The sequence below is a fragment of the Propithecus coquereli genome, unplaced genomic scaffold, assembly GCF_000956105.1.
Source record: "Propithecus coquereli isolate 6110/MARCELLA unplaced genomic scaffold, Pcoq_1.0 Scaffold84, whole genome shotgun sequence".
In the NCBI taxonomy this organism is placed as follows: domain Eukaryota; kingdom Metazoa; phylum Chordata; class Mammalia; order Primates; family Indriidae; genus Propithecus; species Propithecus coquereli.
The window spans coordinates 1,716,029-1,740,573 of NW_012154618.1; the positions used below are offsets into that span (position 1 = coordinate 1,716,029).

General features: G+C 39.1%; 1 protein-coding gene across 1 annotated transcript in view; it reads right to left on the bottom strand.

Annotated features, from left to right (window-relative positions):
* FAM160B1 (family with sequence similarity 160, member B1) overlaps positions 1 to 23,343 on the bottom strand; it is a 40,461-nt gene extending 17,118 nt beyond the window's left edge. The window contains exons 1-8 of the mRNA XM_012663934.1: positions 22,968 to 23,343; positions 14,974 to 15,052; positions 10,164 to 10,333; positions 7,983 to 8,087; positions 7,380 to 7,502; positions 2,043 to 2,336; positions 1,622 to 1,818; positions 507 to 621 (exon numbers count right to left, since the gene is read on the bottom strand). Coding sequence (XP_012519388.1) covers positions 507 to 621; positions 1,622 to 1,818; positions 2,043 to 2,336; positions 7,380 to 7,502; positions 7,983 to 8,087; positions 10,164 to 10,333; positions 14,974 to 15,052; positions 22,968 to 23,012 — 1,128 coding nt within the window. The 5' untranslated portion in view covers positions 23,013 to 23,343. The remainder of the gene's footprint in view (positions 1 to 506; positions 622 to 1,621; positions 1,819 to 2,042; positions 2,337 to 7,379; positions 7,503 to 7,982; positions 8,088 to 10,163; positions 10,334 to 14,973; positions 15,053 to 22,967) is intronic.
* Between the last annotated feature and the right edge of the window lie 1,202 nt (positions 23,344 to 24,545).

Sequence of the window (24,545 nt, forward strand, 5' to 3'; positions counted from 1 at the left end):
TTAATGTAAAAGAGAGACTAATTTGTAACATCAACAAATCAGTTTGTACTATCTAAATTAGTATGGAAAGACAAAACTTGCCTTTTGACCATCTTGTTGATGGCAATAAAAACTAGATTAGATGTTAGCTTTTGGGTCATTTACATTTTTTCTAAATTTGAATAAGAGGAATGGGACAAAAAGAATTATCCTAATAACCTTATAGTATTAACATCTCCCCAAAGAGCAGGACTACAAGGAAGTCAATGTTATTTTGTGAAGCACTGTACCATAATACTTCAGGGAATATAAAAGGGCAGAACTTGAACTTTGATTTATTCCAGAATTGTAATACACACACACACACACACACACACACACACACACACACACTTTTTTGTTTTATTTTACTAACTGCTATCCTAAGACAACCGAGATATATTTGGGGATATAAACCAGGGATTTCCAATGTCCTTAGTAGACATTTACACTTTAAAATGACCAATAAACAACAAAAAAACTCAAACCTTTTGGGCTTCCTTAATAAGTTGATCACAATAATCAAACCAGGAAAGAAATGAAATTAAGGCTCGTTTTCCCGGAAATGCTGAAGCATCTTCTTTATGACTATATGAATCCAAGCTGTAGGACAAGGAAGAAATGCTAAGTCCAAAGATAGGCAAAAGCACGAACCCTATTCAGTACAATGGAAAAATAAAGGCACATGAACAAACTCACATAGTATGACACATACACACAGGCAACGCCAGATGACAATTTGAAGAGGGTTTTATAAAAGAAGCCAAAGATAAAATCTTTTAAAAAAGAGTTGTAAATAATTTTCACTTATTAAGTGGGAGGAGAGAGACTAAAGCAGAATGGAGCTGCAGGAGAAAAACCATTTAGACAGCTCCTCATACTTCTGCCATGAATCTGACCAAGTGACAGCAATGAAAAGGGGGAAGTCCTCAGCTGCCGGGAAGGCAGAAGAAAAAGGAAAGGGAGGATCTGCAAAAAGAAACATGACTGGTCTGCTTCTCTTCCTGCCTTAGAATGCAACGCAGTTGTAATGTTAACAAGTGGGTCTGCCCTATAGATGCTGACAGAATACAGGGTGGAAAAAAACAGGTAAAAAACAATGATGGGTTAAGCATAGAGAGAAAAAATAAAAAGTTATTATGTCCTTTTAGGGGAGCCTGAAAAGGCAGATAGAAGGGGTGAAAGACGGAGGTAGGAGAGATTCTATACGAGCAGACCATAAGATATATTAGACTGCTCCACAGGCTATGGAAATTATTTATTAAAAAGGAGATTCCTTCTTTTAGAGTTCTTTGCTTTTAATAAAAATAATCAGGTAAAGTTATTTGTCTTAATGTAAGCCCTTAAAAATTGATCAGTGTAAGGAACAAAAATAAAAGTAGAGTAACTGTAACATACAACGGCTGGATTGTTCCCACACCAATTCACTACCACTGACTGATAAATTTAACACAAGCCTCCAGAAAACATTCCCATTTAATGATCACAGGTAGTGTTAGATTTTTGGAAACTACAGATTTCTATCATTGCAAAATAGAAATGCATTTCAAAAGGTAGGTGTAAGAAGTCACCTTTATGGGAAAATATAAACAATGGTGCTTACCCCCAGTTAACTGCTTCTACTGTTTCAATATCTAACGGATCCACTGATTGAGGTAGGGCCTTGTACAGGGAGGCAAGTCTGTCTGTCAGCAGTTCACACAAGCAAGTGCTCTGAGTAAGGCACTTGGCAGCCGCTGGCTCTGGCAAACTCACTAACAACATCAAGCCCTCGCATGCTTTCACAGCTATTCGGCCGTCCTAAGAGGGGAAAAAAAATACCCCTTCAGTTCTTGCATTATATATACATCAAGTTGTTCAGAAAAATTCAACATAAAAGGATTTAATGTTTTACACTAAAAGAAGAATAGATTTTTTTTTTCTATTTTAAAGGCATATTATTGAGATCATGTTAGAGAAAAAAATGTGAAGATGATTGAGAGAAATGTGAGTTGTATAATAATAAAAAAAAGATGACAACTCACAGGACTTCTAGTAAGATTTAACAAAGAATTCACTAAATTATAATCCTGGTTGGGACGAACAACTGAGGCCTCTGGCAGCGAAGTGACAGTGAGGTTGTCCAAGCTTGTGGACAGGTCGTCCATGTGATGGGGAGACTCATCTTCTAATTCTGCTTGCTCCATTCCAGCAGCACCAGATAGTTCCTCTGGCTGACGGGACTGTCCTGTATCTGTTGACAAGGAATCTTGACCTTTTAATGTGTCTTCTGAAATTACATTTGGTACTCCTTTGGAAGCCAATGATTTCAACTTATTCTGAAAAGGAATACATGTTGTGTAAGATTCATATCAAGAAACTTGTAAGCCAGAAATCATATTTTAATGGAGTTTTCTATAATTAACATTCCACATGTCTAACCAAAGTAGCAATAAATGTTATGTCAAATGAAAATACTCAGACTTTTAACAAACTGTGTTTTAGAATAATTTTACAATTATACAGTTTATGATACTAACTACATAATGTTTTATACTGAACATCAGCAATGAACCATATTAGTGATAACTATTTGACCACTAGTAAAAACTAATATTACTCGGACTTGGGCAGGGGGGCAAGGGGAACATACGTAACTTAAACATCTGTACCCCCATAATATGCTGAAATAAAAAAAAAAACCAACTAATATTAGTGGGAAAAAAGTTTTAGGAGGTTTCAATTGCAGCTAATTTTTTTCTCATTACTGGGCTACTGTAAATACATAGCCTCAATGTTAATTCTTCTAAGATCATGGGGAAAAAAATACAAATTAAAAATAAAAATATTTTAAAATTCAGAAGTTACCAGCATTTGACTTAAGATTTACACAAAAGCCCCCAAATTCTCTTAAATATAAGAACTATTTCTAAGTCTTTTCCTTATACTTCTACTCTTAAGAATACAAGAAACTACTCTGAGGACATTTTTATTATTTAGGATAAGAAGTAAGATTTGCCTGAAATGCTGGTGCTCTCCCCCAATATACATACCCAAACAGAAACAGAATTCTTAACTGAAACAAATTATTAGTTTTAAGGCAAAAGTGTCTTGCTTTCCATTTGAACCTAAGAACAAAAATCAAATTATGCACACGAGTTAAAATTCAGCATAAACCAGCTTCTCCACAGAGCCTGTCCCAGCGCTTTGCTCATCATAGAAGCACATTAAAGGCTGAATAAATTCAAGGTTCTACTTCCAAATTTATATTGTAGTAATTATAAATCACTTTTATTGCTGTCAAAAGTATAGTTTAGAACCATCTTCTTGAGAAATCGAGCTCACAGCACATATATTAAAAGAAAACAACTCCATGGAACTCAATGAATACTCCAATTTGCCAATTTCCAACAAAATCAATTTGCATATTATAGTCTTTATGAAAGTAAAACATTTTATTCCATCTAAAATACCAGTAATATTGTTGGGAGAAGTGTCTGAAGAACAGCAAAAGGAAGAATAATCTTAGCATAGCACTCCTTAAACCAGTGTTTCTCAAAGTATGATCTAAAATTATTGCATCCTGGTCTTCTGTGGGGCTTGATAAAAATGCAGATTCCTGTGTCCCATCGAGACCTGTTGAATGAGCTGAATGAGAATACCTAGAGGCAGAGGCAAGGAACCTGTATTTTAGAAAAGCTCCCTAGGTGATGAGGAACTGCTGCCTTAACTCTTGCACTTGGGTTCCTACCGAAACTGTTCCTTTCTATTTTAGGGATCTCATCAGTACCCACAACATTTATGCACATAACTCCCAAATCTCTTAAACCTAGACTTCCTTCCCCAATCACAGATTTGCAATACCAAATACCTGCTAATTATCTCCATCAGGATATCATGACAACTCAAAGCTTCCAGAACCAAGATTATCATCTTCCCCTCAAAATAAGCTTCTTTGGGGCGCCTGTCTTTCCACTAGCAGCAGCCTAGTTCAGGGATTTAAGCATTCAAATCATCCTTTCTCTGCTTCCTGCACCTGAGCAGTTACAAGACCATAGAGAGCCTACCTCCAGTCTCCAGAATATACCCATTTCATTCCAACCCACTGCTCCAACTTAGTTACAGTCCTTGTTACTTCTTGTCTGGGTTGCTCCATCAGCTTCCAAATTATTATAGTTTCCCTGCTTTCCTCTCCTCCCTAAAGAATCCACTACATAAAATGCTGCTGCCAATTTAACTGACAGCACAGATACTATCACATAATGACATCCCTGCTCGAAAATTGTCAATGGCTCCCCAGTGTCTGCAAGTAAGCACAGGTTCCTAATCCTGTCATTCAAAGCCCTTGACAACACTTAATCTATCTCTTCAGGTGCTTCCTGCCACATATTCTAATTATACTGTTTCCTGAACACACCACAAACTTTTATATCTTCACTTCTTATGTTCACCCATTCTTATCTAAACATCTGTCAAGGCTCATGTCAAGGATGACCTCTTCCAGAAGACTTTCCTAATGACCTAGAGCAGATTAATCTCTTCATCCTATGAACACTTAGGGCATTTACTTTGTATCTTTCTTATGATTCTCACCTTACTCTAACTTAGATTATAGTATCTGAACATTCACCTACCATCTTCACCAGACTATAAACTCCTCTGTGGCAAAGACTATGTATAACTCATCTTCCATAAATACTTAATCCATAGTACATGTGAATACTGACTGATATTAATGAACACAAAGATTAGATTTCAGGGGATACATGTTTGAGAACTGTAAAGTACTTTTTGTTTTTATCTATACTTAGAAGTAATAAAACTATATTTCCCTAAAGATTCATTTATTAAGTGTTAATTTATCAGTTAGTATGCACTGTGCTAGATACTAGAGAAGCTGTGGGAACCCAAAGATTAATGAGACAAAATCCTTGTCCTCAAGGAGCTTATTGACCAGCAGGAGAAAATAAAATGCACATAAATAACTCTCATGCTAGGGAGGCTATAATAACTGCCATTAAAAACATATGAACAGTCTTGGCCGGGCGCGGTGGCTCACGCCTGTAATCCTAGCTCTCTGGGAGGCCGAGGCGGGCGGATTGTTCGAGTTCAGAAGTTCGAGACCAGCCTGAGCAAGAGCAAGACCCCGTCTCTACTAAAAATAGAAAGAAATTAATCGGACAACTAAAAATATATAGAAAAAAGTAGCCGGGCATGGTGGCGCATGCCTGTAGTCCCAGCTACTCGGGAGGCTGAGGCAGAAGGATTGCTTGAGCCCTGGAGTGTGAGGTTGCTGTGAGCTTGGCTGATGCCACGGCACTCACTCTAGCCCGGACAAAAGAGTGAGACTCTGTTTCAAAAAAAAAAAAAAAAAATATGAACAGTCTTATTAGTTTAGGAAAAGGAGATACCTACCATCCTCGGGCTTTGGAGCAACATGTGCTATAAAAATGCTGCATAAAGCAGACAAGTCACAAACTCTGAAGGGTGTTCTTTGTAGTGGGGTTTAAACGCAAATGTTTCTCCGAAATAGGTACACAAAGTGCACCTCATCATTAACATATATATGCCTGAAAATTTCCTTGATTTCTGATCTATGGCTATGTACTTAGAAAACAAGTTTCAGAAGTTTTTGAGAAAAAGAATCCTTCAAGTTTGGGGGAAAAAAATCCATGCATCTAAAGTACACTGAAGTATCTAAGAAAACTTTAGCAAAAATGAACTTTGAAAAAAAAAATCTCAAACTTAGCCCAACTATTTCTTATAAATATAACAAAAACTAAAAGAACTATAATACCACCTTCATTAATACATCTTTAAAAATCCAAAATCATAAGACTATTCTATCCATTTTGAAGCACACTTGCAAAAGATGATACAGAATATAATGTGCATCATGAAAACCAGGTATTTATAGTCCTTAACACTACCTAGAAATTTAAATTCAAGCACTTTTGCAGCTTAGCTGGTTTACCTACATCGAGTAAGAGGGCAGAACAGAATCCTAAATTATTTATTCAGTAATGTGAAATAGAAAACAAACTCATATTAAAATAGCTAACATTTTAAAAAAACAAAACAAATAAAAACCTGACAACATCCAGTGCTGACAGGAATATGGAACAACGGGAACTTACATATACTGTTGATAGGATTCAAAATGATAAAGCCAGTTGGAAAACATTTTGGCAGTTTCTCATGAAAATAAATATACGTTTACCAGGTGATCCAGTAATCCTACCCCTAGGTATTTATCCAAGTGAAATGAAAACCTAAATTTACAAAAAAATCTGCATGTGAATGTTCATAGTAGCTTTATTCGTAATTGCGAAAAAACGGAAACAAATCAAAGGCTCTAGCTGGTGAATGGATAAATAACTGTGGTACATCCACACAACGGAGTACTACTCAAGGATATAAAGGAACAAAATCACAGATGAATCTCAAAAAGTCAGATTCAAAAGCCTAATTACATTTATACGACTTTTTGGAAAAGAGAAAACTATTGGGACAGAAAACAGGCCAGTGACTGCTAGGGGACAGGGGTGGAAAAGGGATGATGACAAGGGCATATGGGGCGGGGTGATGGAGCTGCCACAGGTCTTGCAGTGGTGGTGGTTACACGGTTGTGTCTGTCAGACTCATAGAACTGTGGACCAAAGTGTGAATTGTACTGTATGTAACCTGTACCTTAATCTAAAAAAAAAGAAAAAGATTTTTACAAAAACTAAAAAGATAAAAATAACATAATTATTTTTTTCTGAAATATCCCCAAATGAATTCACTGCTGAAAAGAAGTGAATGAAAGCAGGAAGTACAAACAAATTATTTTCTACTTTAAAATTAGAAGTAAAATCCAAAATACCAATTGATTCAAGTAAACTATGATTTGGTGATTATGGCTATAAAAAGATAGTACAAAATACTACAGTAATCCCAACTGCTATATGAGGTTGGAGAGGTAACTCATTCTTTTTCCATCTTGTCCAAATCTGTATGTGTCATCTTTACCCTAAGTCAGATTACCCATGCCACACACTAGAGTAAGCTTGGCTGAAAATAAATAGCTTATAAACTTCTGTGACTTCTCTACCCCTGATTCCCTCTCTGAGCTGCACCCTTTCTAAGCCTTGGCTTTGTATCTGCCCGATCCCCGCACTGCCCCAGGTATCTGGCTCAACTGCATTCTTTGAAAATATTTTTTCCCCAGGAGACACCAAGTGAGAATAAAACAGTGATCTCACATGAAAAATAATTCTGGGAAGTAAAACAAACTGATAAACTGTAAAATATAATTCCTGCTAATATTATTCACAGAACTCGATTTTCGTAATGATCTTAATGTAAGCATACTTGGAAGACTGACAAGAAGTGTACCATACCTCCAGGAAAAAATTAACCAAGTAGGGATCCTGTTTCAGCTTTGCACACACAATACAGAGAAACTGAATCTCCTCGTTTTCCGTTGGTGTTGCGAGGACTTCGCCACAGAGTTGAATTAATTTCTGTCAAAAAATTTTTTTAAACTTTTTAAACTTAGGCTGCTTTTTACAAGTATGTAAATAACCATTCATTTACCTTAAGAATATCCAAAATTTTCAAATGATGCAAATACCCTGCATTAATCAAATAGAACACTAACAATATTTATAATCACCTTTATCAAAATAAATTTACTAGTAGTAAATTTTTCAAGTTCATTACCCCAAAAAAATAATGAGGTATAGAATAAACTCTCCTTCAGATGTCACAGAGGTAAAATAAAAGCACAATTCATGCATAAAATTTTAAAAGAGAAATAGAAAGACATGTAGTGCACTTAATGCAATGTCACGTACAAGGAGAGCTCAAGTATTTGCTACTTTGCATGTTAATTTTAGAATAAATTTCCTTTATTATTTTTACTCTTAGAAAAATCAATATAAAATTATTTCAATACTAAAAGAAATCCAACCAGATAATTTTACATAAGGGGAACAAAATACCTGCACGGGCCTGTGCACATTAATGTGTGGAAGTAGCGGCTGCCGGATCCTTCCCAGAAGCTTGGTATAAAAAACCAAAACCTGCTGTTTCATTCCTGGAGGACACTGGGTATGGGAAAAAAGGAAGGAAAGCCAGTAAGAACAGACATAACAAACATATTTACTCAAAAGCTTAAAAAAAAAAGGAGAGACAATGTGTGTTAATGTATTCTACCCTCAAATGACAAAGCAATTGGCCAGTTAATGACTTTGTCAGAGTAAAATTTTTAATAAAATGTTAAAGACTTGTATTCTAGAAATAAAATTATACATCTGAGACAATAATATAACATATGAGACCACAGGCTCATGTGATTACAAACAGCATAGCGATGATACCTTGTTGAGATTAGAGTTTGGTTCAGACAATGTCGACTTGTTTGTATTCTAAATGCTGAGGTAACATGAAACTATACTAGTCAACTCCCTGCCAGAACAACTGCAGAATGTTGTTACTTACCAGCGGTCCTTAACCTTTTTGGCACCAGGGACCAGTTTCATGGAAGACAATTTTTCCACAGAGCACGGAAAGGGGTTGGGGCAGCAGAGCTCTGCAGCCCAGTGCCTAACAGGTCATGGACCAGTGCCGGTCCACCGCCTGGGGGTTAGGGATTGCAGACTTACAATAATGACAGGTAATCAATAACTTCCCATCATCTATGTAGGAGTAAATAAAGCCTCCTAACACGTACATATAAATAAAAAGAATCCTATGGTATTAACTGTTGTGATTTATTCTAACAACTTAGAGTAGTCCCTCAGTATACATGGAGGATTGGTTCCAGGACCCCGCAAGTATACCAAAATTTTCGTATACTCAAGTCCCACAGTTGGCCCTGTAGGCGGGTTTCACATCCCAGGAATACTATATTTTTGATCTGTGTTTGGTTGAAAAAATCCACATAAGTGGACCCTTGCAGTTCAAAACCGTGCTGTACAAGGGTCAACTGTAGTTGCAAAATTATTGACATTATGATTATCATAGGCAAAGAATATTTAATAAAGAAGTTTTAGGCTTGGCATGGTAGCTCATGTCTATAATCCTAGCACTTTGGGAGGCAAAGGCGGGAGGAAGCTTGAAGCCAAGAGTTTGAGACCAGCCTGGGCAACACAGTAAGACCCCATCTCTACAAAAAATAAAAAAATTAGCCAGGTATGGTGGTGCACGCCTGTAGTACCAGCTACTCAGGAGGCTGAGCCAGGAGAATTGCTTGAGCCCGGGAGTTTGAGGTTGCAGTCAGCTATGATGAGACCACTGCACTCTAGCCTGGGTGACAGAGTGAGACCATGTTTCAAAAAAAAAAAAAAGTGAATTGGAGTATCACAGAGTTAGTTAAAAGGAAATTGTCTTTAACACTATTATTCATAACTCTATTTGGTATTAAAATGTGTCTATTAGTTTTTTCTGGAATAGTTTGATTTTTCACATATATTACAGAAATTCATAGAAATAGAACCACAGATTTTTAGAGCTGGGGGAGCAATCACTTCCTTGTTTTTAAAGAGGAGGAAGATTAACCAAGGAGACCTGCGGGAGGTCACAGTGTATCAGTGACAAAGCTGGGACTGGAAGGCAGGCCTCCTAACCTAAACCTAAGCCTCTTCCTCTTCCCTCACATTGCCACATGGTTTGCAAATTTGTATTCATAAACAATTTGAAGGTTTTGTGGTATAAAATATTTATATCATAAGCTTTACAAAGATCTTTCAAAATTCCTCAGGCCTAAAAATCTGAATTGGCTCCACTCATCAGTTGAGTTGATGTCAGAATAGTCTCTGACATTTTCCTTCAGGACTATGAAAAATAATTCCTACTTTTGTAGCCCAATTTTTACTGGCTTCTTTCTCATATCCTTGGATTCTGAGAACATGTGCTTCGAGTTTATTTTCCTATGTTGTTTACACTGGAATTTCGAGCTGCCCAATTACCAGTTGTTGTCTAGAGCATTTGGGAGCTTTGCTATCTCTACAGACATCTTATTTGTATAGGCCACACAATTTTCTTTTTTCCACAATCTTAACATGAATCCTGCTGTGTTCAGTACATACCTAATTAAATCAAGTACTTGGCAGCTTCTTTTTCTCTAAAGCATTAATGCACGTATTACATGCACAAGAACACGACGTGGATTAGGGACTTACATCAGCTTTCCCTAAGGTGTATAACGTTTCCAAGATCTTGTGATGGAGTAAATATTCCATACATGGCCCCGTCTCTCCAGATTCCCGTTCATTTTCTTCTTGAACCAGTATGTCTAACATCTGTTCCAGATGGGATGGAATGTTCGTATCAGTCACTGGGGCTTTATCATCTAAACAATAAAAGACACTCATCAAACATTCAAACATTTTAAAACTGCATATTTGCACCTAAAATACCCTCGATATTTCTAAGAAAATTTGGAACTACACACTTAAGTAAGGTTTATACCCATGGTATGATTATCTCTGCTAGAATTTAAATGATGTATTTTGCCATATTCTTACCCGAAACTGAATCAATATTCTGAAATATATTCTATAAGCTAAAATTCATCCATAATAATTTAGAAATAAGAGCAGTTTATGTGGGAAATAGAAATATGATCAGGAAAAATACATGTAATATCAAAATTTTCTATATACTTGTAATTTTTTTTCCACTTAGCCAGTTCAGAAGATCTGAATTTTAAGTCTCTTTATACAGAAACAGGTTGGCCTGAACATTAAGCTGGAAAACCTAAGAAACGTGAAAAGGACTTGTTCTGTTTTTGATTGCTACTATATATTAGTAACACTGGGAAGTCACTCACTTAATGCTCCTAATCCATTTCCATCTATAAAAATATAAGGAGCCAAAAGGAAAAATCTCTATTAAAATTTCTCACATCACTTCCTATTAACAACAGATAGCTATTCCCAAAGTCTGTTTTTCAAAGCAGCTTCTTAAGAGAATTCTTATTACACGTTATTGATTTTTTTAAAATAAAAATTTATTGATATTTTTAACATATAACAGTTGGACTCAAAAATGACATGGTTTTGTCAGCCTGTCCTTATTTAACCTACTAAGGTTAAATTACTCCTAATAAAATGCAAAGTTCTGCAGAACATGTAAATATAAAATAAATTAGGAAATGACAAGTTCTTATTTGCATCTCCATTGTCATTTACTTAGTACTTCTATAGTTTCTACAACACAATCTTGGTATGTTACATATTGATATGTTGCTTTGTTGTATGTACATACACACACACACACACACACACACACACACACACACACACAGAGTAAACCATATACTATGATTTATGGAAAAAAGGGTTATCCTTGTGTTCCAGGAGGACACATGTGTGTGATTTGATATGGTACACAGGTGTTGAAAGCCCTAGAGTTAGGCAACTTGGATTCAAATCTTGGCTCTCATATTTTTAGTTGGATGACCTGGTGCAAATTATTTAAGCCTCAAACACCAACATCTAAACACTGCTAAGTGCTGTTGTATGATTTCAATGAAATGCCTTAGCACATACAGTAAGAATTCAAGGAATGTTAACTTACTACGTCTCATTTCATATTCTTCTAAAATGAGTAGCCTAGCACTAAGAAAAGATAATTTGTAAGTTTACTTGTAAAATAGTCTTTTAAAATGTTTTTCCCCTAGAATTGCAGACTATCCACACAAACACTCTAGGAAAGAACGAATGTCCAAGTATGGTTTGATTACAATTACTTATGGGTAAAAAAATGACCAGAGAGGCCGGGCGCAGTGGCTCACACCTGTAATCCTAGCACTCTGGGAAGCCGAGGTGGGGTGGATTGCTCAAGGTCAAGAGTTCGAGACCAGCCTGAGCAAGAGTGAGACCCCGTTTCTACTAAAAAATAGAAAGAAATGATTTGGACAACTAAAAATATATATATAAAAAAAATTAGCCGGGCATGGTGGTGCATGCCTGTAGTCCCAGCTACTCGGGAGGCTGAGGCAGAAGGATTGCTTGAGCCCAGGAGTTTGAGGTTGCTGTGAGCTAGGCTGACGCCATGGCACTCTAGCCTGGGCAACGGAGCAAGACTCTGTCTCAAAAAAAAAAAAAAAAAATGACCAGAGAGACGTTCTAAGTTGAGAAACAAGTTAAATGTAAATTTGATTTAATAGGATTAAAATCCTAGCTCCCTAGAAGATAAGATCTAGTTTCCGCCATGTACGCTCATCATTTCTAAACTATAAATGTCAGTGCCTTTGCATGCGCTACTCCTTCCACCTGATGCCTTTACCCTCCTCACCTCCCTTGCAATCGCCTACTCTTCCTGAAATGCCCAGGTCTGACACCATATCCTTCCTCTGTACCTGACACAGACTTTATTATCTTTCCTGTACCTTATAGTAATGTATATACTTGTTTTTGCTACTAGGTTGAAAAAATTCCTTTAAAGCAAGAACTTACACATTTCCTTAAAGCCATGGAGGGGGAAAAATTCACAAGGGTTAAGAAAAGTCACCTGAAAAGGAAGCTTCTTTCAAAAACCATTTCCGTAAGTCTGCTGGCTAAACATACAAATGAAGTTAGAAATTATATTTTACATCTAAAGGTATAAATATTTTTGTTTGACTTTTACTTATTGCACAAATACAAAGAATTTTTTTCTTTTAAGGATCAATCACCTATGACCCCATGAGTTTGCCAAATTAGCTATTCTCACTTTTTCATGTCTCCTTTTGGTTAAATGACATGTGTCCAATCTGCATATCCACTAGTGTTTGCCTGTAGTGCCATGTAGCAATGTCCCTATTTCAGAGGTTGCCAAGCTTTGGCCCATGGGCCAAGTCCAGCCTTGCCATCAGTTTTTGTAAGTAAAGTTGTATTGGAACAAAGGAATGCTCATTCTTTGACGTTTTGTAGTGGCTGCTTTTGTACTACAACGGCAGAGCTGAATAGTTACAAAGGTAACCATATGGCCTACAAAGCTAAAATATTTATTACCTGGCTCTTTGCAGAAAAAGTCTGCCAATCCTTGACCTAAATTTATTCACATTCCACATATTCACTTTCTATCTGTCCTATTCACTGAGAAAAAGAGAAGCAACCAGAAGATAACTTCTGAAAACTCCCTATAATACATCTACCTGCTTCCTGTATTTATACCCTTGTTCTGCTTTCTACCTTATTTTGATGGATGAACCGTCTACACACCTATTTAAGGCCAAGCCTCCACCTGTGCACTACATCCCATCCTCCCTTGCCTACTTAAAGATATTGCTCAGAAATTATCTCACCTTACTCTGGTATCCACCTGTTCCTCTACTAGATTGTTCCTATCAAATTATAAACTGCAATATCTTACATCTTTTAAAAAACTTAGGGGCCACGTGCGGTGGTTCATGCCTGTAATCCCAGCATTTTGGGAGGCCGAGGCGAGAGGATCACTTGAGGCCAGGAGTTCGAGACCGGCCTGGGCAACAAAGCAAGATCCCAATGCTACAAAAAAAAAAAAAATTATTAATAGCTGGGTATGGTGGTGCACACCTGTAGTCCCAGCTACTCGGGAGGCTGAGGCAGGAGGCTTGCTTGGGCTCCACTGCACTCCAGCCCAGGCAACAGAGTGAGACGCTATTTAAAAAAAAAAAAGCATTTAAAATGCTCTCTTGCCACATCTCCTTCTCAGCTCCCCATATCCTCTTAACCTACTGCATTTAGGCCTTCTCTTTACTCCCTGACATTAAAATGGCTCTTATCAAGAATATTAACGTGTTCCTTGTGGCTAAATCCAATGATCCATTCTTAGTCTTCATCAACCTGACTTCAGCATCGTTTGACACAATTAATCCTTTTGTCCTCTTCTAGGCTTCTGGGACATCATTTTCTCTTGGCTGTCTTCAACCTCATTGGCAAAAGCAGTTGCTTTTGCTATTGTCCTCAGTTCCACAACACCTCTCCTCCATCTATCCTAACTCAGATAACCCCACCAGTCTCCTGGTTTTAAATCCCACTTACGTGCTAACAACTCTCAATTTCATCTCTAGTTTAAACTCCTACTCTGAAATCCAAATTCCTGTTGCCAATTGTCTACCTGACATACCCAGTTGGGTATATAATGGGCATCTTAAACTAAACATATCCAAAATTCTCTCACAAACCTGCTCCTCCTGCAGTCTCCACATTCTCAGTAAGGGCACCTCTAGTCTTCCAGCTGCTTGAGCCCAAAGCTTTGGAGTAATCTTTGACTCATTCCCTCACACCCAATATCAAGTCCATCAACACATCTTCCTTCAAAAGATATCCAGAATACAATCTGGTGGTGGTCTAAGCCACCATCGTCTCTTGCTTAGACCACTATGACAGCACCCTAACTGTTCTACCAGCTTCACCCCTTTATTCCTTCAATCTAATTTGTTTTTCAAAGAAGCCAAGTGATCACTTTAAAATAGATTACGTTATAGCTCTACTCAAAACTCTCCAAAGGCTTCCTTTAGAGTAAAAGCCAAAGCCCTTACAATGGCTTACAAGAGCCTATGAGAATCTGGACTCCCGCCCCCACCTCTGTCTAATTTCATTTCATACCACTTTGCTCTAGCCACACTGGCTTCCCTGCAGTTCCTGGATATGCCAAGGCCACCACATGCTCCAGCCCTAGGGTTTGGGTGCTGTCATCTCCCTGGGACACTCTTCCCCCAGATTTCCACCTGGCTTGCTTCCTGTCTCCTTTAGATTTCAGCTCAGAAGTCACTTTGGGCAACAAGGCTTTCTCTACCCTAAAATAGCCAACTGTTCACCCCCATCATTCACACACACAAAAATAGTGCCTGACACTTAGTAGGTGCTCAGTAGATATATTTTTAAATGACTGAATCTAAAAGATGAATTAAAGGTAAAATTGTTTATATACTTAAATATAACATAACTTTGAAAACTTACTTGAAATATATTTTAGCATTTCACAAATTTTCTATTTAATTAATACCAGCATTGTTCTTACCTGAGGTTTCTATGTAGTAATGGGTAATTGCCTTCCAGTGATAAACAAAATCTTCTTGTAAAGGAAGAGAAGGTGCCAGCTACACAAACACACACACACAAAAAGACCACAACAATTAAAAACATGGCATTAAAAGTTTCCCATAAAGTATGACTGTATATTTGTCTATTGTGATGCAAAAGCAGCATAAAAACACGGGGTGAGCTTTAACTTGTTTCTATATGTCAGACATCAAAGAGAAACAAAATGAGTTGAATCCAAGAAAGTAAAAATGATTTATTAAGAAAGAGAAAAACCACATTTATCAACATTATTATTAAACTACAGTATTGGTCTTTTTTTTCCCCTCCCCTCAAACTAGTAACTTACAAGACTTCAAAAGTAACTATGTTAAATGAAAATGCACCAATATTCTCCTACTAAAGTATCAGTAAAACGAAGTTATTGATAACCAGGATCTTTGAACCTAGGACTTTGAGATGCAAAACAGTAAAGCTGCCATGTAAATTTGTTACACATCATCACTACTAAAACACATACCAAAGTCAACTTCATAATCAGATTAAACCTACTCCCTACATTCAGTAACACACAGATGTAAATCTTTTCCGTTTTAAGCCTGGATTAAGCAGTACATATTTTTAGTAAAATAGCTACATGAACAAGACACTGCCAATTTAAATTTCACAAGGACAAAAATGCTCTACATTTTAGCTTTAAAATTTACTTCAGATGTTTTAGACCAAAATTATATCCCTTCAGCCATCTCATGGCAAACCCACAAGTATTTCAAATGTGTTAAACAGATAGAAAAACACTTGGATGCTCCTTCTACAACATTTTCTTTTACTTAAAAAGAGTGAAAGAGAGTAGAGCTCCTCTAGTCCTAGTGTGGTCAATACATTTTGGTCAGAAAGTATGGCGTTGACCCAGTTTAGTTCAGAACAAGCAGGTTTCTATTCTGGGAGCCTAAGATATGGCAGAAAGCAATCTTCCACTTTCATATACTTGCTCTCATCAGACGGTCTCAAAGAGGTCACGTTACTCCTGCACTTCTGCCTGTACCACTTTGATTTCTTGGTGTCCTCAGCATTGACCTCAGAGTTGGCAACTCTTTCAAAACAATTTGCAAATGATTGTGCAAATTATAAACATTGGTCATAAACATCTTCGGTGTTTCAATTGAGATGAAATGTATTTATGGAAAAAAAATGGACCTGAAAATTTTTCCACAATCACCAACATCTTAATGCATCTTCTACATTTGTCTATTCGCTCTATGGATAGTACTGGATTAGCAGAGTATAAATATTCACCTCATTTTCAAATAGAATGCTATGACATTTTTAAAAAGACCTTAAGAAACAAGTTGAAACTTTTCAGAATACTGAACTTCAAGGAGAACACAGAGAGAACAATTACTTACGAGAGACTGAGGAGAAAAACTATGAAGAAAATTAAGGCAACTTGGGAAAACAGAACAATCTTCTTGAGATTTTTAGATTGAAAAAATCTGTTTTAATTGGCTACTTGTTTTCAGAATCCTCTCCAAAATCTATAAAATTTCCCTCATTTTTTAAGACCTAGTTTTTATAGACTAGCATTATACAGTTAAATGTTTGAACAAGTGGGACAAACCCAAATGAAATTTGCTGTTGCAGGAACCGTACCTAGTTTATTAAGTATAAATGTTAAGATTTGTTAAATTTTTCCAAGGGAACCTTCTGAGTATATAAGGAATTACAGCATCCTTATTCCAAATTATCTCACCAGTGGGATTTAACTGTATTTCAAGGGAATACAAGGGAAAGAGGCCCTTACAGGATCTGTGTCAGGGCCTTTGCTGTAGGTTATAGTCAAATTCAAAGCAGGATGGTGTTACTTTGCAAAAGTTTTAAATAAGAGAGCTATTTAAGTAGACAGATAAATAGTTCTAAATCATTAATAACTTAGATTAGTAACAATCTTATTCAAACATGAATAAATTTTCTTTATGTAAAACTTCCTAGTAAACTTGCCTCTTTCATCACTAATTCTAACATGCCAATTGCCCATTTTATCATTGCACCAAAACATTTATACTCTGGATTTAAAAAAAAAAAAAAGAAATGTTTGAATCAGCACCAGAAGATTCTAATTTAACTTTTTACAATACAGAGGTTAAATTTTTTTAAAATTCATGCAATCACTGTCTCAACCAAAAATTGACAGGAACGAATGCATAACTGGACTTTGCCTTCTCCGGAAAGCCTTGCCAGGCTCTTCCTGCCTAGGACGGAGTTCCTTCCCCCTGTGCCTTAGCACCCTCTGTGGTCTGCTCCCTTTCTCCCAGCCCTGCCCCACTTTTGGCATTGTCTAATTATCCACCTCTTCCACTAGATTGTCAGCTCTACAAGGGCTGGCATTGTGTCATCCTTTTCATCACTGAATCTCTAATTTCCAGCTAAGTGAAGGCATAAAGTATTCAATAATACTTATTAAGTGCATAAATGAATAACACAGAAGTTGCCACCATTTAACAAGTAGGTATGTGCCAGGTGCAGTGGTGCAAAGTTTGTACACACTGTATGCTCTTAAATTCTCACAATAAACTCCTATTTTCCTCAAACTCCTAAGACCCAAAGTCTGTTAACTGACTTGCTTAAGGAAACACTGCTTATAACTAGAAACCTGGACTTTCTTCACAATGCCCATCACACAAAAGAATCTACATCGATAAATCAAATGAAAACCAGTGTTCTAAAAGCCATCTCTGCTTCTACTAAACATGAACATTACATGAACATTCTTGGCTGGGTGGAGTGGCTCACACCTATAATCCTAGCGCTCTGGGAGGCTGAGGCAGGAGAATTGCTTGAGCTCAGAAGTTCGTGAACAGCCTGAGCAAGAGTGAGACCCCACAGTCTCTACTAAACATAGAAAAATTAGCCAATGCACACCTGTAGTCCCAGCTACTCAGGAGGCTGAGGCAGGAGGATCTCTTAAGCTCAGGAGTTTGAGGCTGCAGTGAGCTATGAAGACACCACTGCACTCTCTCTACCTGGGGAACAGAGTGAGACTCTGTCTCAAAAAAAGGAAACTGAACCCCCCATTCCCCCCATACTAAAATTTTTTTTTAATTTAAAAAGGAAAAAAATGCCCATCACACAAAAGAATCTACATCAATAGATCAGATGAAAACTAGGATTCTAAAAGCCACCTCTCTGCTTTTACTGAACATGAACATTCTACTCCAGATCTTTAAAAATGCTTCTTCCTAGGCCAGGTGCGGTAGCTCGTACCTGTAATCCCAGCACTTTGGGAGGCCAACCTGGGCAATATAGCAAGACAGCGACTCTACAAAAAATTTTTTTAAAAAGCTAGGGGTGATGGCGTGTGTCTACAGTCCTAGTTACTCAGGAGGTTGAGGCGGAAGACTGCTTGAGCCCAGGAGTTTGAAGCTGCAGTGAGCTACAATTGTTCCACAGCACTCCAACTTGGGTGACAGAGCGAAACCCTGTCTCAAAAAAAAAAAAAAAAAAGTTTCCTCCTGCCCCAACTTTTCTAACACCCTTTCCTATCTTCTCTGCCTCCCCAAAGTCTAGCTCACCTTGTCCAGAGAGCCTTCTTTAACTACTCCAATCCCAAGTGCTTGCTCCCTTCCTGCCATAGAACTCACTGGCTGAACCAATTATCCAAATAATAAAACGGTTAACATTTATTGAGCATTTACTATGTGTCAGGCACTGCACTAAGCATTTCATGTACATTATCTCATTTTAATCTTCACGACAACTCCATATGTTTAATTATTTCCATTTTATAATGAAGAAATCAAAATGAAAAAGATTAAGTAGCTTATGCAAGTACAGAAGTAAGAGATAGAGGCAGGACTGGATCCCTAGTCTGTCTGGATCTAGGGGCTAGGTCACATTCTTGTGCCTTTCTTATACTATGATTTAACTTGTGTATTCATTTTGTTTCCCAAACTAGACTGTAAGTGTCATGACCAGGGACACAGGTAAACCTTGTTTCTCTCACACTGTGTGCCACGTTTTCACAGTGGCTCATAGAACATTTGCCAAATGAATAAAGGACTTCAGTTAGAGATCCCTTGTTGGAAAAAAATACACCTAAGAACACACTATATATGGTTGATTTGAGGTTTTAATTCCCAGGAAAGAGTAGATTTTTAAGTAATTACTAGTCCCAATAATCATCATCTGGAGAGCAGGGGAACAATCATAGCTCACTGCAGCCTTGAACTTCTGGGCTCAGGTGATCCTCAGGCCTCCTGCCTGAGCCTTCCAAATAGCTAGCTAGGACCACAGGCAGGCATGCATCACAAGGCCCAGCTAATTTTTTTTCTTTTTTGTAGAGACAGGGTCTCCTGGCCTCAAACAATCCTCCCACTTGCCTCTGAGAAAGTGCTAGGATTATAGGTGTTAACTGTCACTTGAAGAGAAAAACACTGCATTCGAATTCTGCAAGAGGACTTCATCGAATTAATTAGTTAAAATAGATAAAACTTTCTTCCCTGACACTGCCCTTTATCATCTCTGGACTAAATCTACCCTTGAGAGTGGAACTGGTTGGAATTTAAGAGAAATCAGCCCTTGGCACATTCCCTAGTGAGGACTAGGCCCTCGACAAGTACGAAATTGTACTAAATGGAAAGTTTTTTATTCATCCTTTGGAGAAGTTGTGCTAAAACAATCCAATCTAACCTCAGAACTATAAGAGAGGCCTGATTTCAGACTTGTGACATGTGTCAACTGGCTAGCGGAACAGATTCATTTCACAAGACTCTTACTGGCCAATCGTTTCTATACTGAGGGAAGACTGCCATTTCTAAAAAGGGAGGCAAGAATGACATTACAGTTCTTGTTTTTGATCAAGGTGTGAATTTCTCTCCTTTACTCAAAATGCAGGTTATCAGCTTAATAACACATTTTCAAATACTAATCTTGGAAAATACCTTGTATTTTTCTCCTTATAAGTAGTTATCAGGAAGTGAGGAGAAACAGTTAATTAAATAAGAAAAACTCTACACTTAAACCTCATTTAAATGGCTATGGTTATCTGGTCAACCCTAAAAAAACCATTTGAAGACTGAACCAATACTCAAGGAAACCTGGACAGCAACAATACCAAAATGGTTGGGAAGACATTACTCTGCAGACTCACACAATGACATGATTGAAAAAATATCATGTCAGCAACCAGGTACATGATTATCTTTGGTCTCTGTATAATCCTAATAATTATGTTAAATGGAATACTGCATCAGAAAATGCTAATTGGGCATACAAATTAAAAGGAGCACAGAGAAAAGCTAATGAAACAAACTGAGGAATGGTAAGATTATAGAAGATAATATCAAGCAACTTAAAAAATAGGACTGAATAACTGGAAACTATTCTTGGGCTACAAAAAAACATTCTTCAAATACCACAAGGATGGCTTATTCATCATTACATATGAGTTCATTCCCAGGAGAGAATGTTAAAAGGAAAAAAAAGTACACTACATCCAAAATTTTTCACGAGATTTAACCTCCTATTAAGACAAACTGGGTGGTATTACAGCTGAAAACATCAGCTCTAAGCAAATGAAAACATTACATTTCTAAATGTAATGCATTAATTCCTAGGACCAAGTGATTATAAACCACTCTAAATTTTTCTCACTAACCTCTGCAAAGTAGAGAACCTGGACATTACAGAGCCAGAGTCAGACAATTCATGTGGATAATTCAGTAGATGCTAACACATACAATTATGAAAAGATAATGAGGACGGAAAACACAGGCCTGGGGACAAAAGTAAGCCTTTACTGGGAGAGCAGGAAAGCCATCTTTGTTTTTCTAAGTACTTATTTCTGTAAATACCAGCCTGACAGGTATTTACAGGATATAAACACAGTCCTCCCTCAGTATCTGTGGGGGACTGGTTCCAAGATGTCTCTCCCCTCTACAAATCTGAGGATGCTCAAGTCCCTGATATAAAATGGCACAGTATTTGCATGTAACCTACATACCATCCCCCCACCGCCCCATTCTACATATCTCATCGTCTCTATTTTTTTTTCTTTCTTTTTTTTTTTGAGACAGAGTCTCACTGTGTTGCCTGGGCTAGAGTGCCATGGCGTCATCTTAGGTCACAGCAACCTCAAACTCCTGGGCTCAAGCGATCCTCCTGCCTCAGCCTCCCGAGTAGCTGGGACTACAGGCATGCGCCACCATGCCCGGCTAATTTTTTCTATATATATTTTCAGTTGTCCGATTAATTTCTTTCTATTTTTAGTAGAGACGGGGTCTCGCTCTTGCTCAGGCTGGTTTCGAACTCCTGAGCTCAAACAATCCGCTGGCCTCAGCCTCCCAGAGAGCTAGGATTACAGGCGTGAGCCACCACGCCCGGCAATACCTACCACGATGCCTACACATCACTTCATTCACATCGATTCAATGTAGTACTCAGCACGTGGCAAATTCAAGTTTTGCTTTTTGGAACTTTGTGTAATTTTTTTTCCCCTGAATATTTTCCACCCAAGCTTGGTTGAATCCACAGATGTGGAACCCACAGATAAGAGGGCCAACTGTAATGTAATAAATTTTAATTCCCAATTATCTCTATTAAGCTATATTCAGTGTTAAAAATTAAATGATTCTTGGTATTTTGAAGAATATAAAATAAAAAAGTCTGTTTTTATAAATTTCAGTTAAATTCTTTTAATAAAGGTGCCATAGCTAGATATATAAAAGAATGGATAACTAAAAGATGTCTTAAAGTCTACAGCTATCATCTAAACCTGCTCATCATTCATGAAACCCTGTCATTATTGATTTGATACGTTTTCCCAAAAGCTTGTCCTAGAACTAAACTTTTTAACAGCTCCCATGTATCACTTAAATAACTGGTAGTAAACTTTTGTTTTTATTACTAAAATCAAAAACTCTATGTTATTTTTACCTGGCCATAAAAGTTACTTTGTTGTAATTGATGTTTTTAAAAAGTTGTGTAGATTTTTAAAGTGTTGTATCCCATAATCTGAACATAGGAAGAGAAAGTCACTTTTAAAATTAGCAAAGTAATTGTTTCTTCACAGAATGCATTTTTCAATTTGGGCAATTCTCCCAGAATAAAGTAAACAACTAAAGTAAAGCAACTAGCCCTTTTATTAAAACAGCAGCAAGGCATTTTCTTTTTAGTTTCTTCTCGTCTTATTAGTCTATCGGGATGTTTGGATACTGTCTCCCTATGCTAGTGTCTAAAATCCTCAAAGGAGGGTACAATTGCAGGATAAACGAAGAGTGTCCAGGAAGCGCATTGGACAAGAAAGGAAACAGATGGTCTCTGTGCTCGGAAGCTGTCGAAAGCAAAGTCGATTGGACCCTAGAAACTCCTATTTCAGAACAATCAATGAAGTCCAGCTGAGTTCGGCCGCCAGGCCTGAGAAAGCAAAAGCCAGCAAGATTATGAAACGGGGTCTGGTCGGCTGCTTCCTCGCCAGAGTCGCCCCACAGCAAGATCACATCTCTCCCACCCGTACCCCGCAAAACAGAACTCAACCCAAGCAGTGCTTGGTCGTTTCTTTTGTCTTGCTCAACGCTGACCATCCTTTTCCGGAGAAGGTTAACGGTCAGGGAGCCCGGGCAAGCGCCCAGTGACCCCGCCAGGTGCTCCCCGACCCCCGATCCCCGATCCCGTCGGGGAATGAGGCGACCACCGAGCCGGGCCGGGTGGGCAGGTCCTCCCCGGCACTCCCGCCGCCCCCTGGAGGAGGGGAGGGATCTACGCCGGCCTGGGGCGGCAAGCAAAGGAGGGGGCCTGCGCGGAGCCCGCCCGAGGCCTCGGGCGACCGCGGCGACCCCGAGCGCCCGACGGGGCCTCGCTCCTCCCCGGGGCCAGGGCCGCCTAGGGCCGGGCCGAGGCCGCCCGGCTCTCCCGGGGCCGGCAGGTAGCGTAGGCCGCCGCCATCTCCGGCCTGTCGTGCGCCGCAGCCCGCGGCCTTACCGCCTCCACGGCGTGCTGCAGGATGGAGGTGAACTTGGAGAACATCCTGTCCCGGGACTGCAGCAGCTTCTCCCGGGACGACCTGGAGAGCTCCTCGATCCGCCGCCGCCGCCCCTGCTGCGGCTGCCGGGGCCGCTCCAGAGTGAAGGCCGGTGCGGGGCGGGGAGGACGAGCGGAGGGCCGAGGCAGGGCCCTGCCCGGCCGCTTCAGGTGTGCGCGGGCGGCGCGGCGGCTCTGGCCGGCGCTGGGACGTGGCGGGCGGTGAGGAGGGCGTTCGGCGCGGACTCCGGACCCCGCGAAGCGGCGGCGGCGGCGGTTCTGGCTCGGACACCGTGGCAGCCCTCTCAGGTCCCTTCCGCCCGCTCTCCCCGCCGCGGCCTGCAGGGGGCGCCGCCGCGGCCCGGGGAGGCCTGGCCAGGCGGGCCCAGCGGCGGGGCGGCCGGACGCCGCGGGGGCGGGGGCGCGCGGAGGCCGCGGCCGGGCCTGAGGCGGGAGTCGGCCCGCGCGCAGCCGCCGCCCTCCCGGCCTTCGGGGCGCCTGAGACCCTGGCCTTCTTACATTTTTACCATTCGGCCATTCTCACAGTTTGTTTATTCCAGTGGAAGTAATAGGCTGACTTTGTAGGGACATGTAGCCATCCATATATGTATAAAATATTCAGAGGTTTGACTTTTAAGGACAGATTTGGAAGGCTGGTAAGAAAAATCGCAGTATTCCTAAAGCAAAAATGAGTAGCGCGTTTAAATGCTAAGAATTTACACAAATCGACTAATGCAGATGAAATGGCTTTGGTAACTGTAGGATATGTTATCATTATTCTTCAGCATTAAAACAGGAAGTCCCAAACGGGCAAATGGGAAGACGGTTCAGTTTAATTCAGTATAATAATTAGTCATGTTTGATAGTGAGGTGCAATGATTCGGTCTAGCATTTTCTATTCAGTTATCAGACGATACTGGAAAACATTAGGGAGGGAAACAAGGAAAAAGGATTCTGCTAAATGCCTAAGACAGCTAGATGGAGCTACATTGTAAGCACTTGGGTGGAGCCTTCTTAAAGTACTATGCAACAGTATATGAGTTGAGCCTTGAAGAAACAAAATTCAAGCTGATGAATTGTTGGTTGGGTTGATACAAATTATGAAAATGTTTCTATCCTGTAGAATTTTGTTTTATGCTAGTATTGGTGTTTTACCAAAAGGACGATTAAGTTATTGGTAAAATGAGGGCGGAGAAAGCTTTGCACAACCAAGTGACGAAAATATGTATCTGTAATTGATTAGTTGAGCAGAGAAAGAGTAAAGGCAGAAAAGGTAGCCAGCAGCAGTATGGCGTGGTGTTAAGAGGCCAGGCTCTGGAACTGGGTGGGTAGCCTGAGTTTAAATCTCAGCTCTGCCACCAAGCATGGGAAGTTATTTAACTTCCTTGTGCTTTAATCCCCCTATCTGTAAAAGGGGGAGAATAGCACCTACCTCATAAGGTTGTCATGGGAATTAATTAATGTAAGTAAAACATGTTAACAGTGCTCAGTCCATACTAAGAGATACATAGGCATTTGTCGTTGTTAGTAATAGTACTA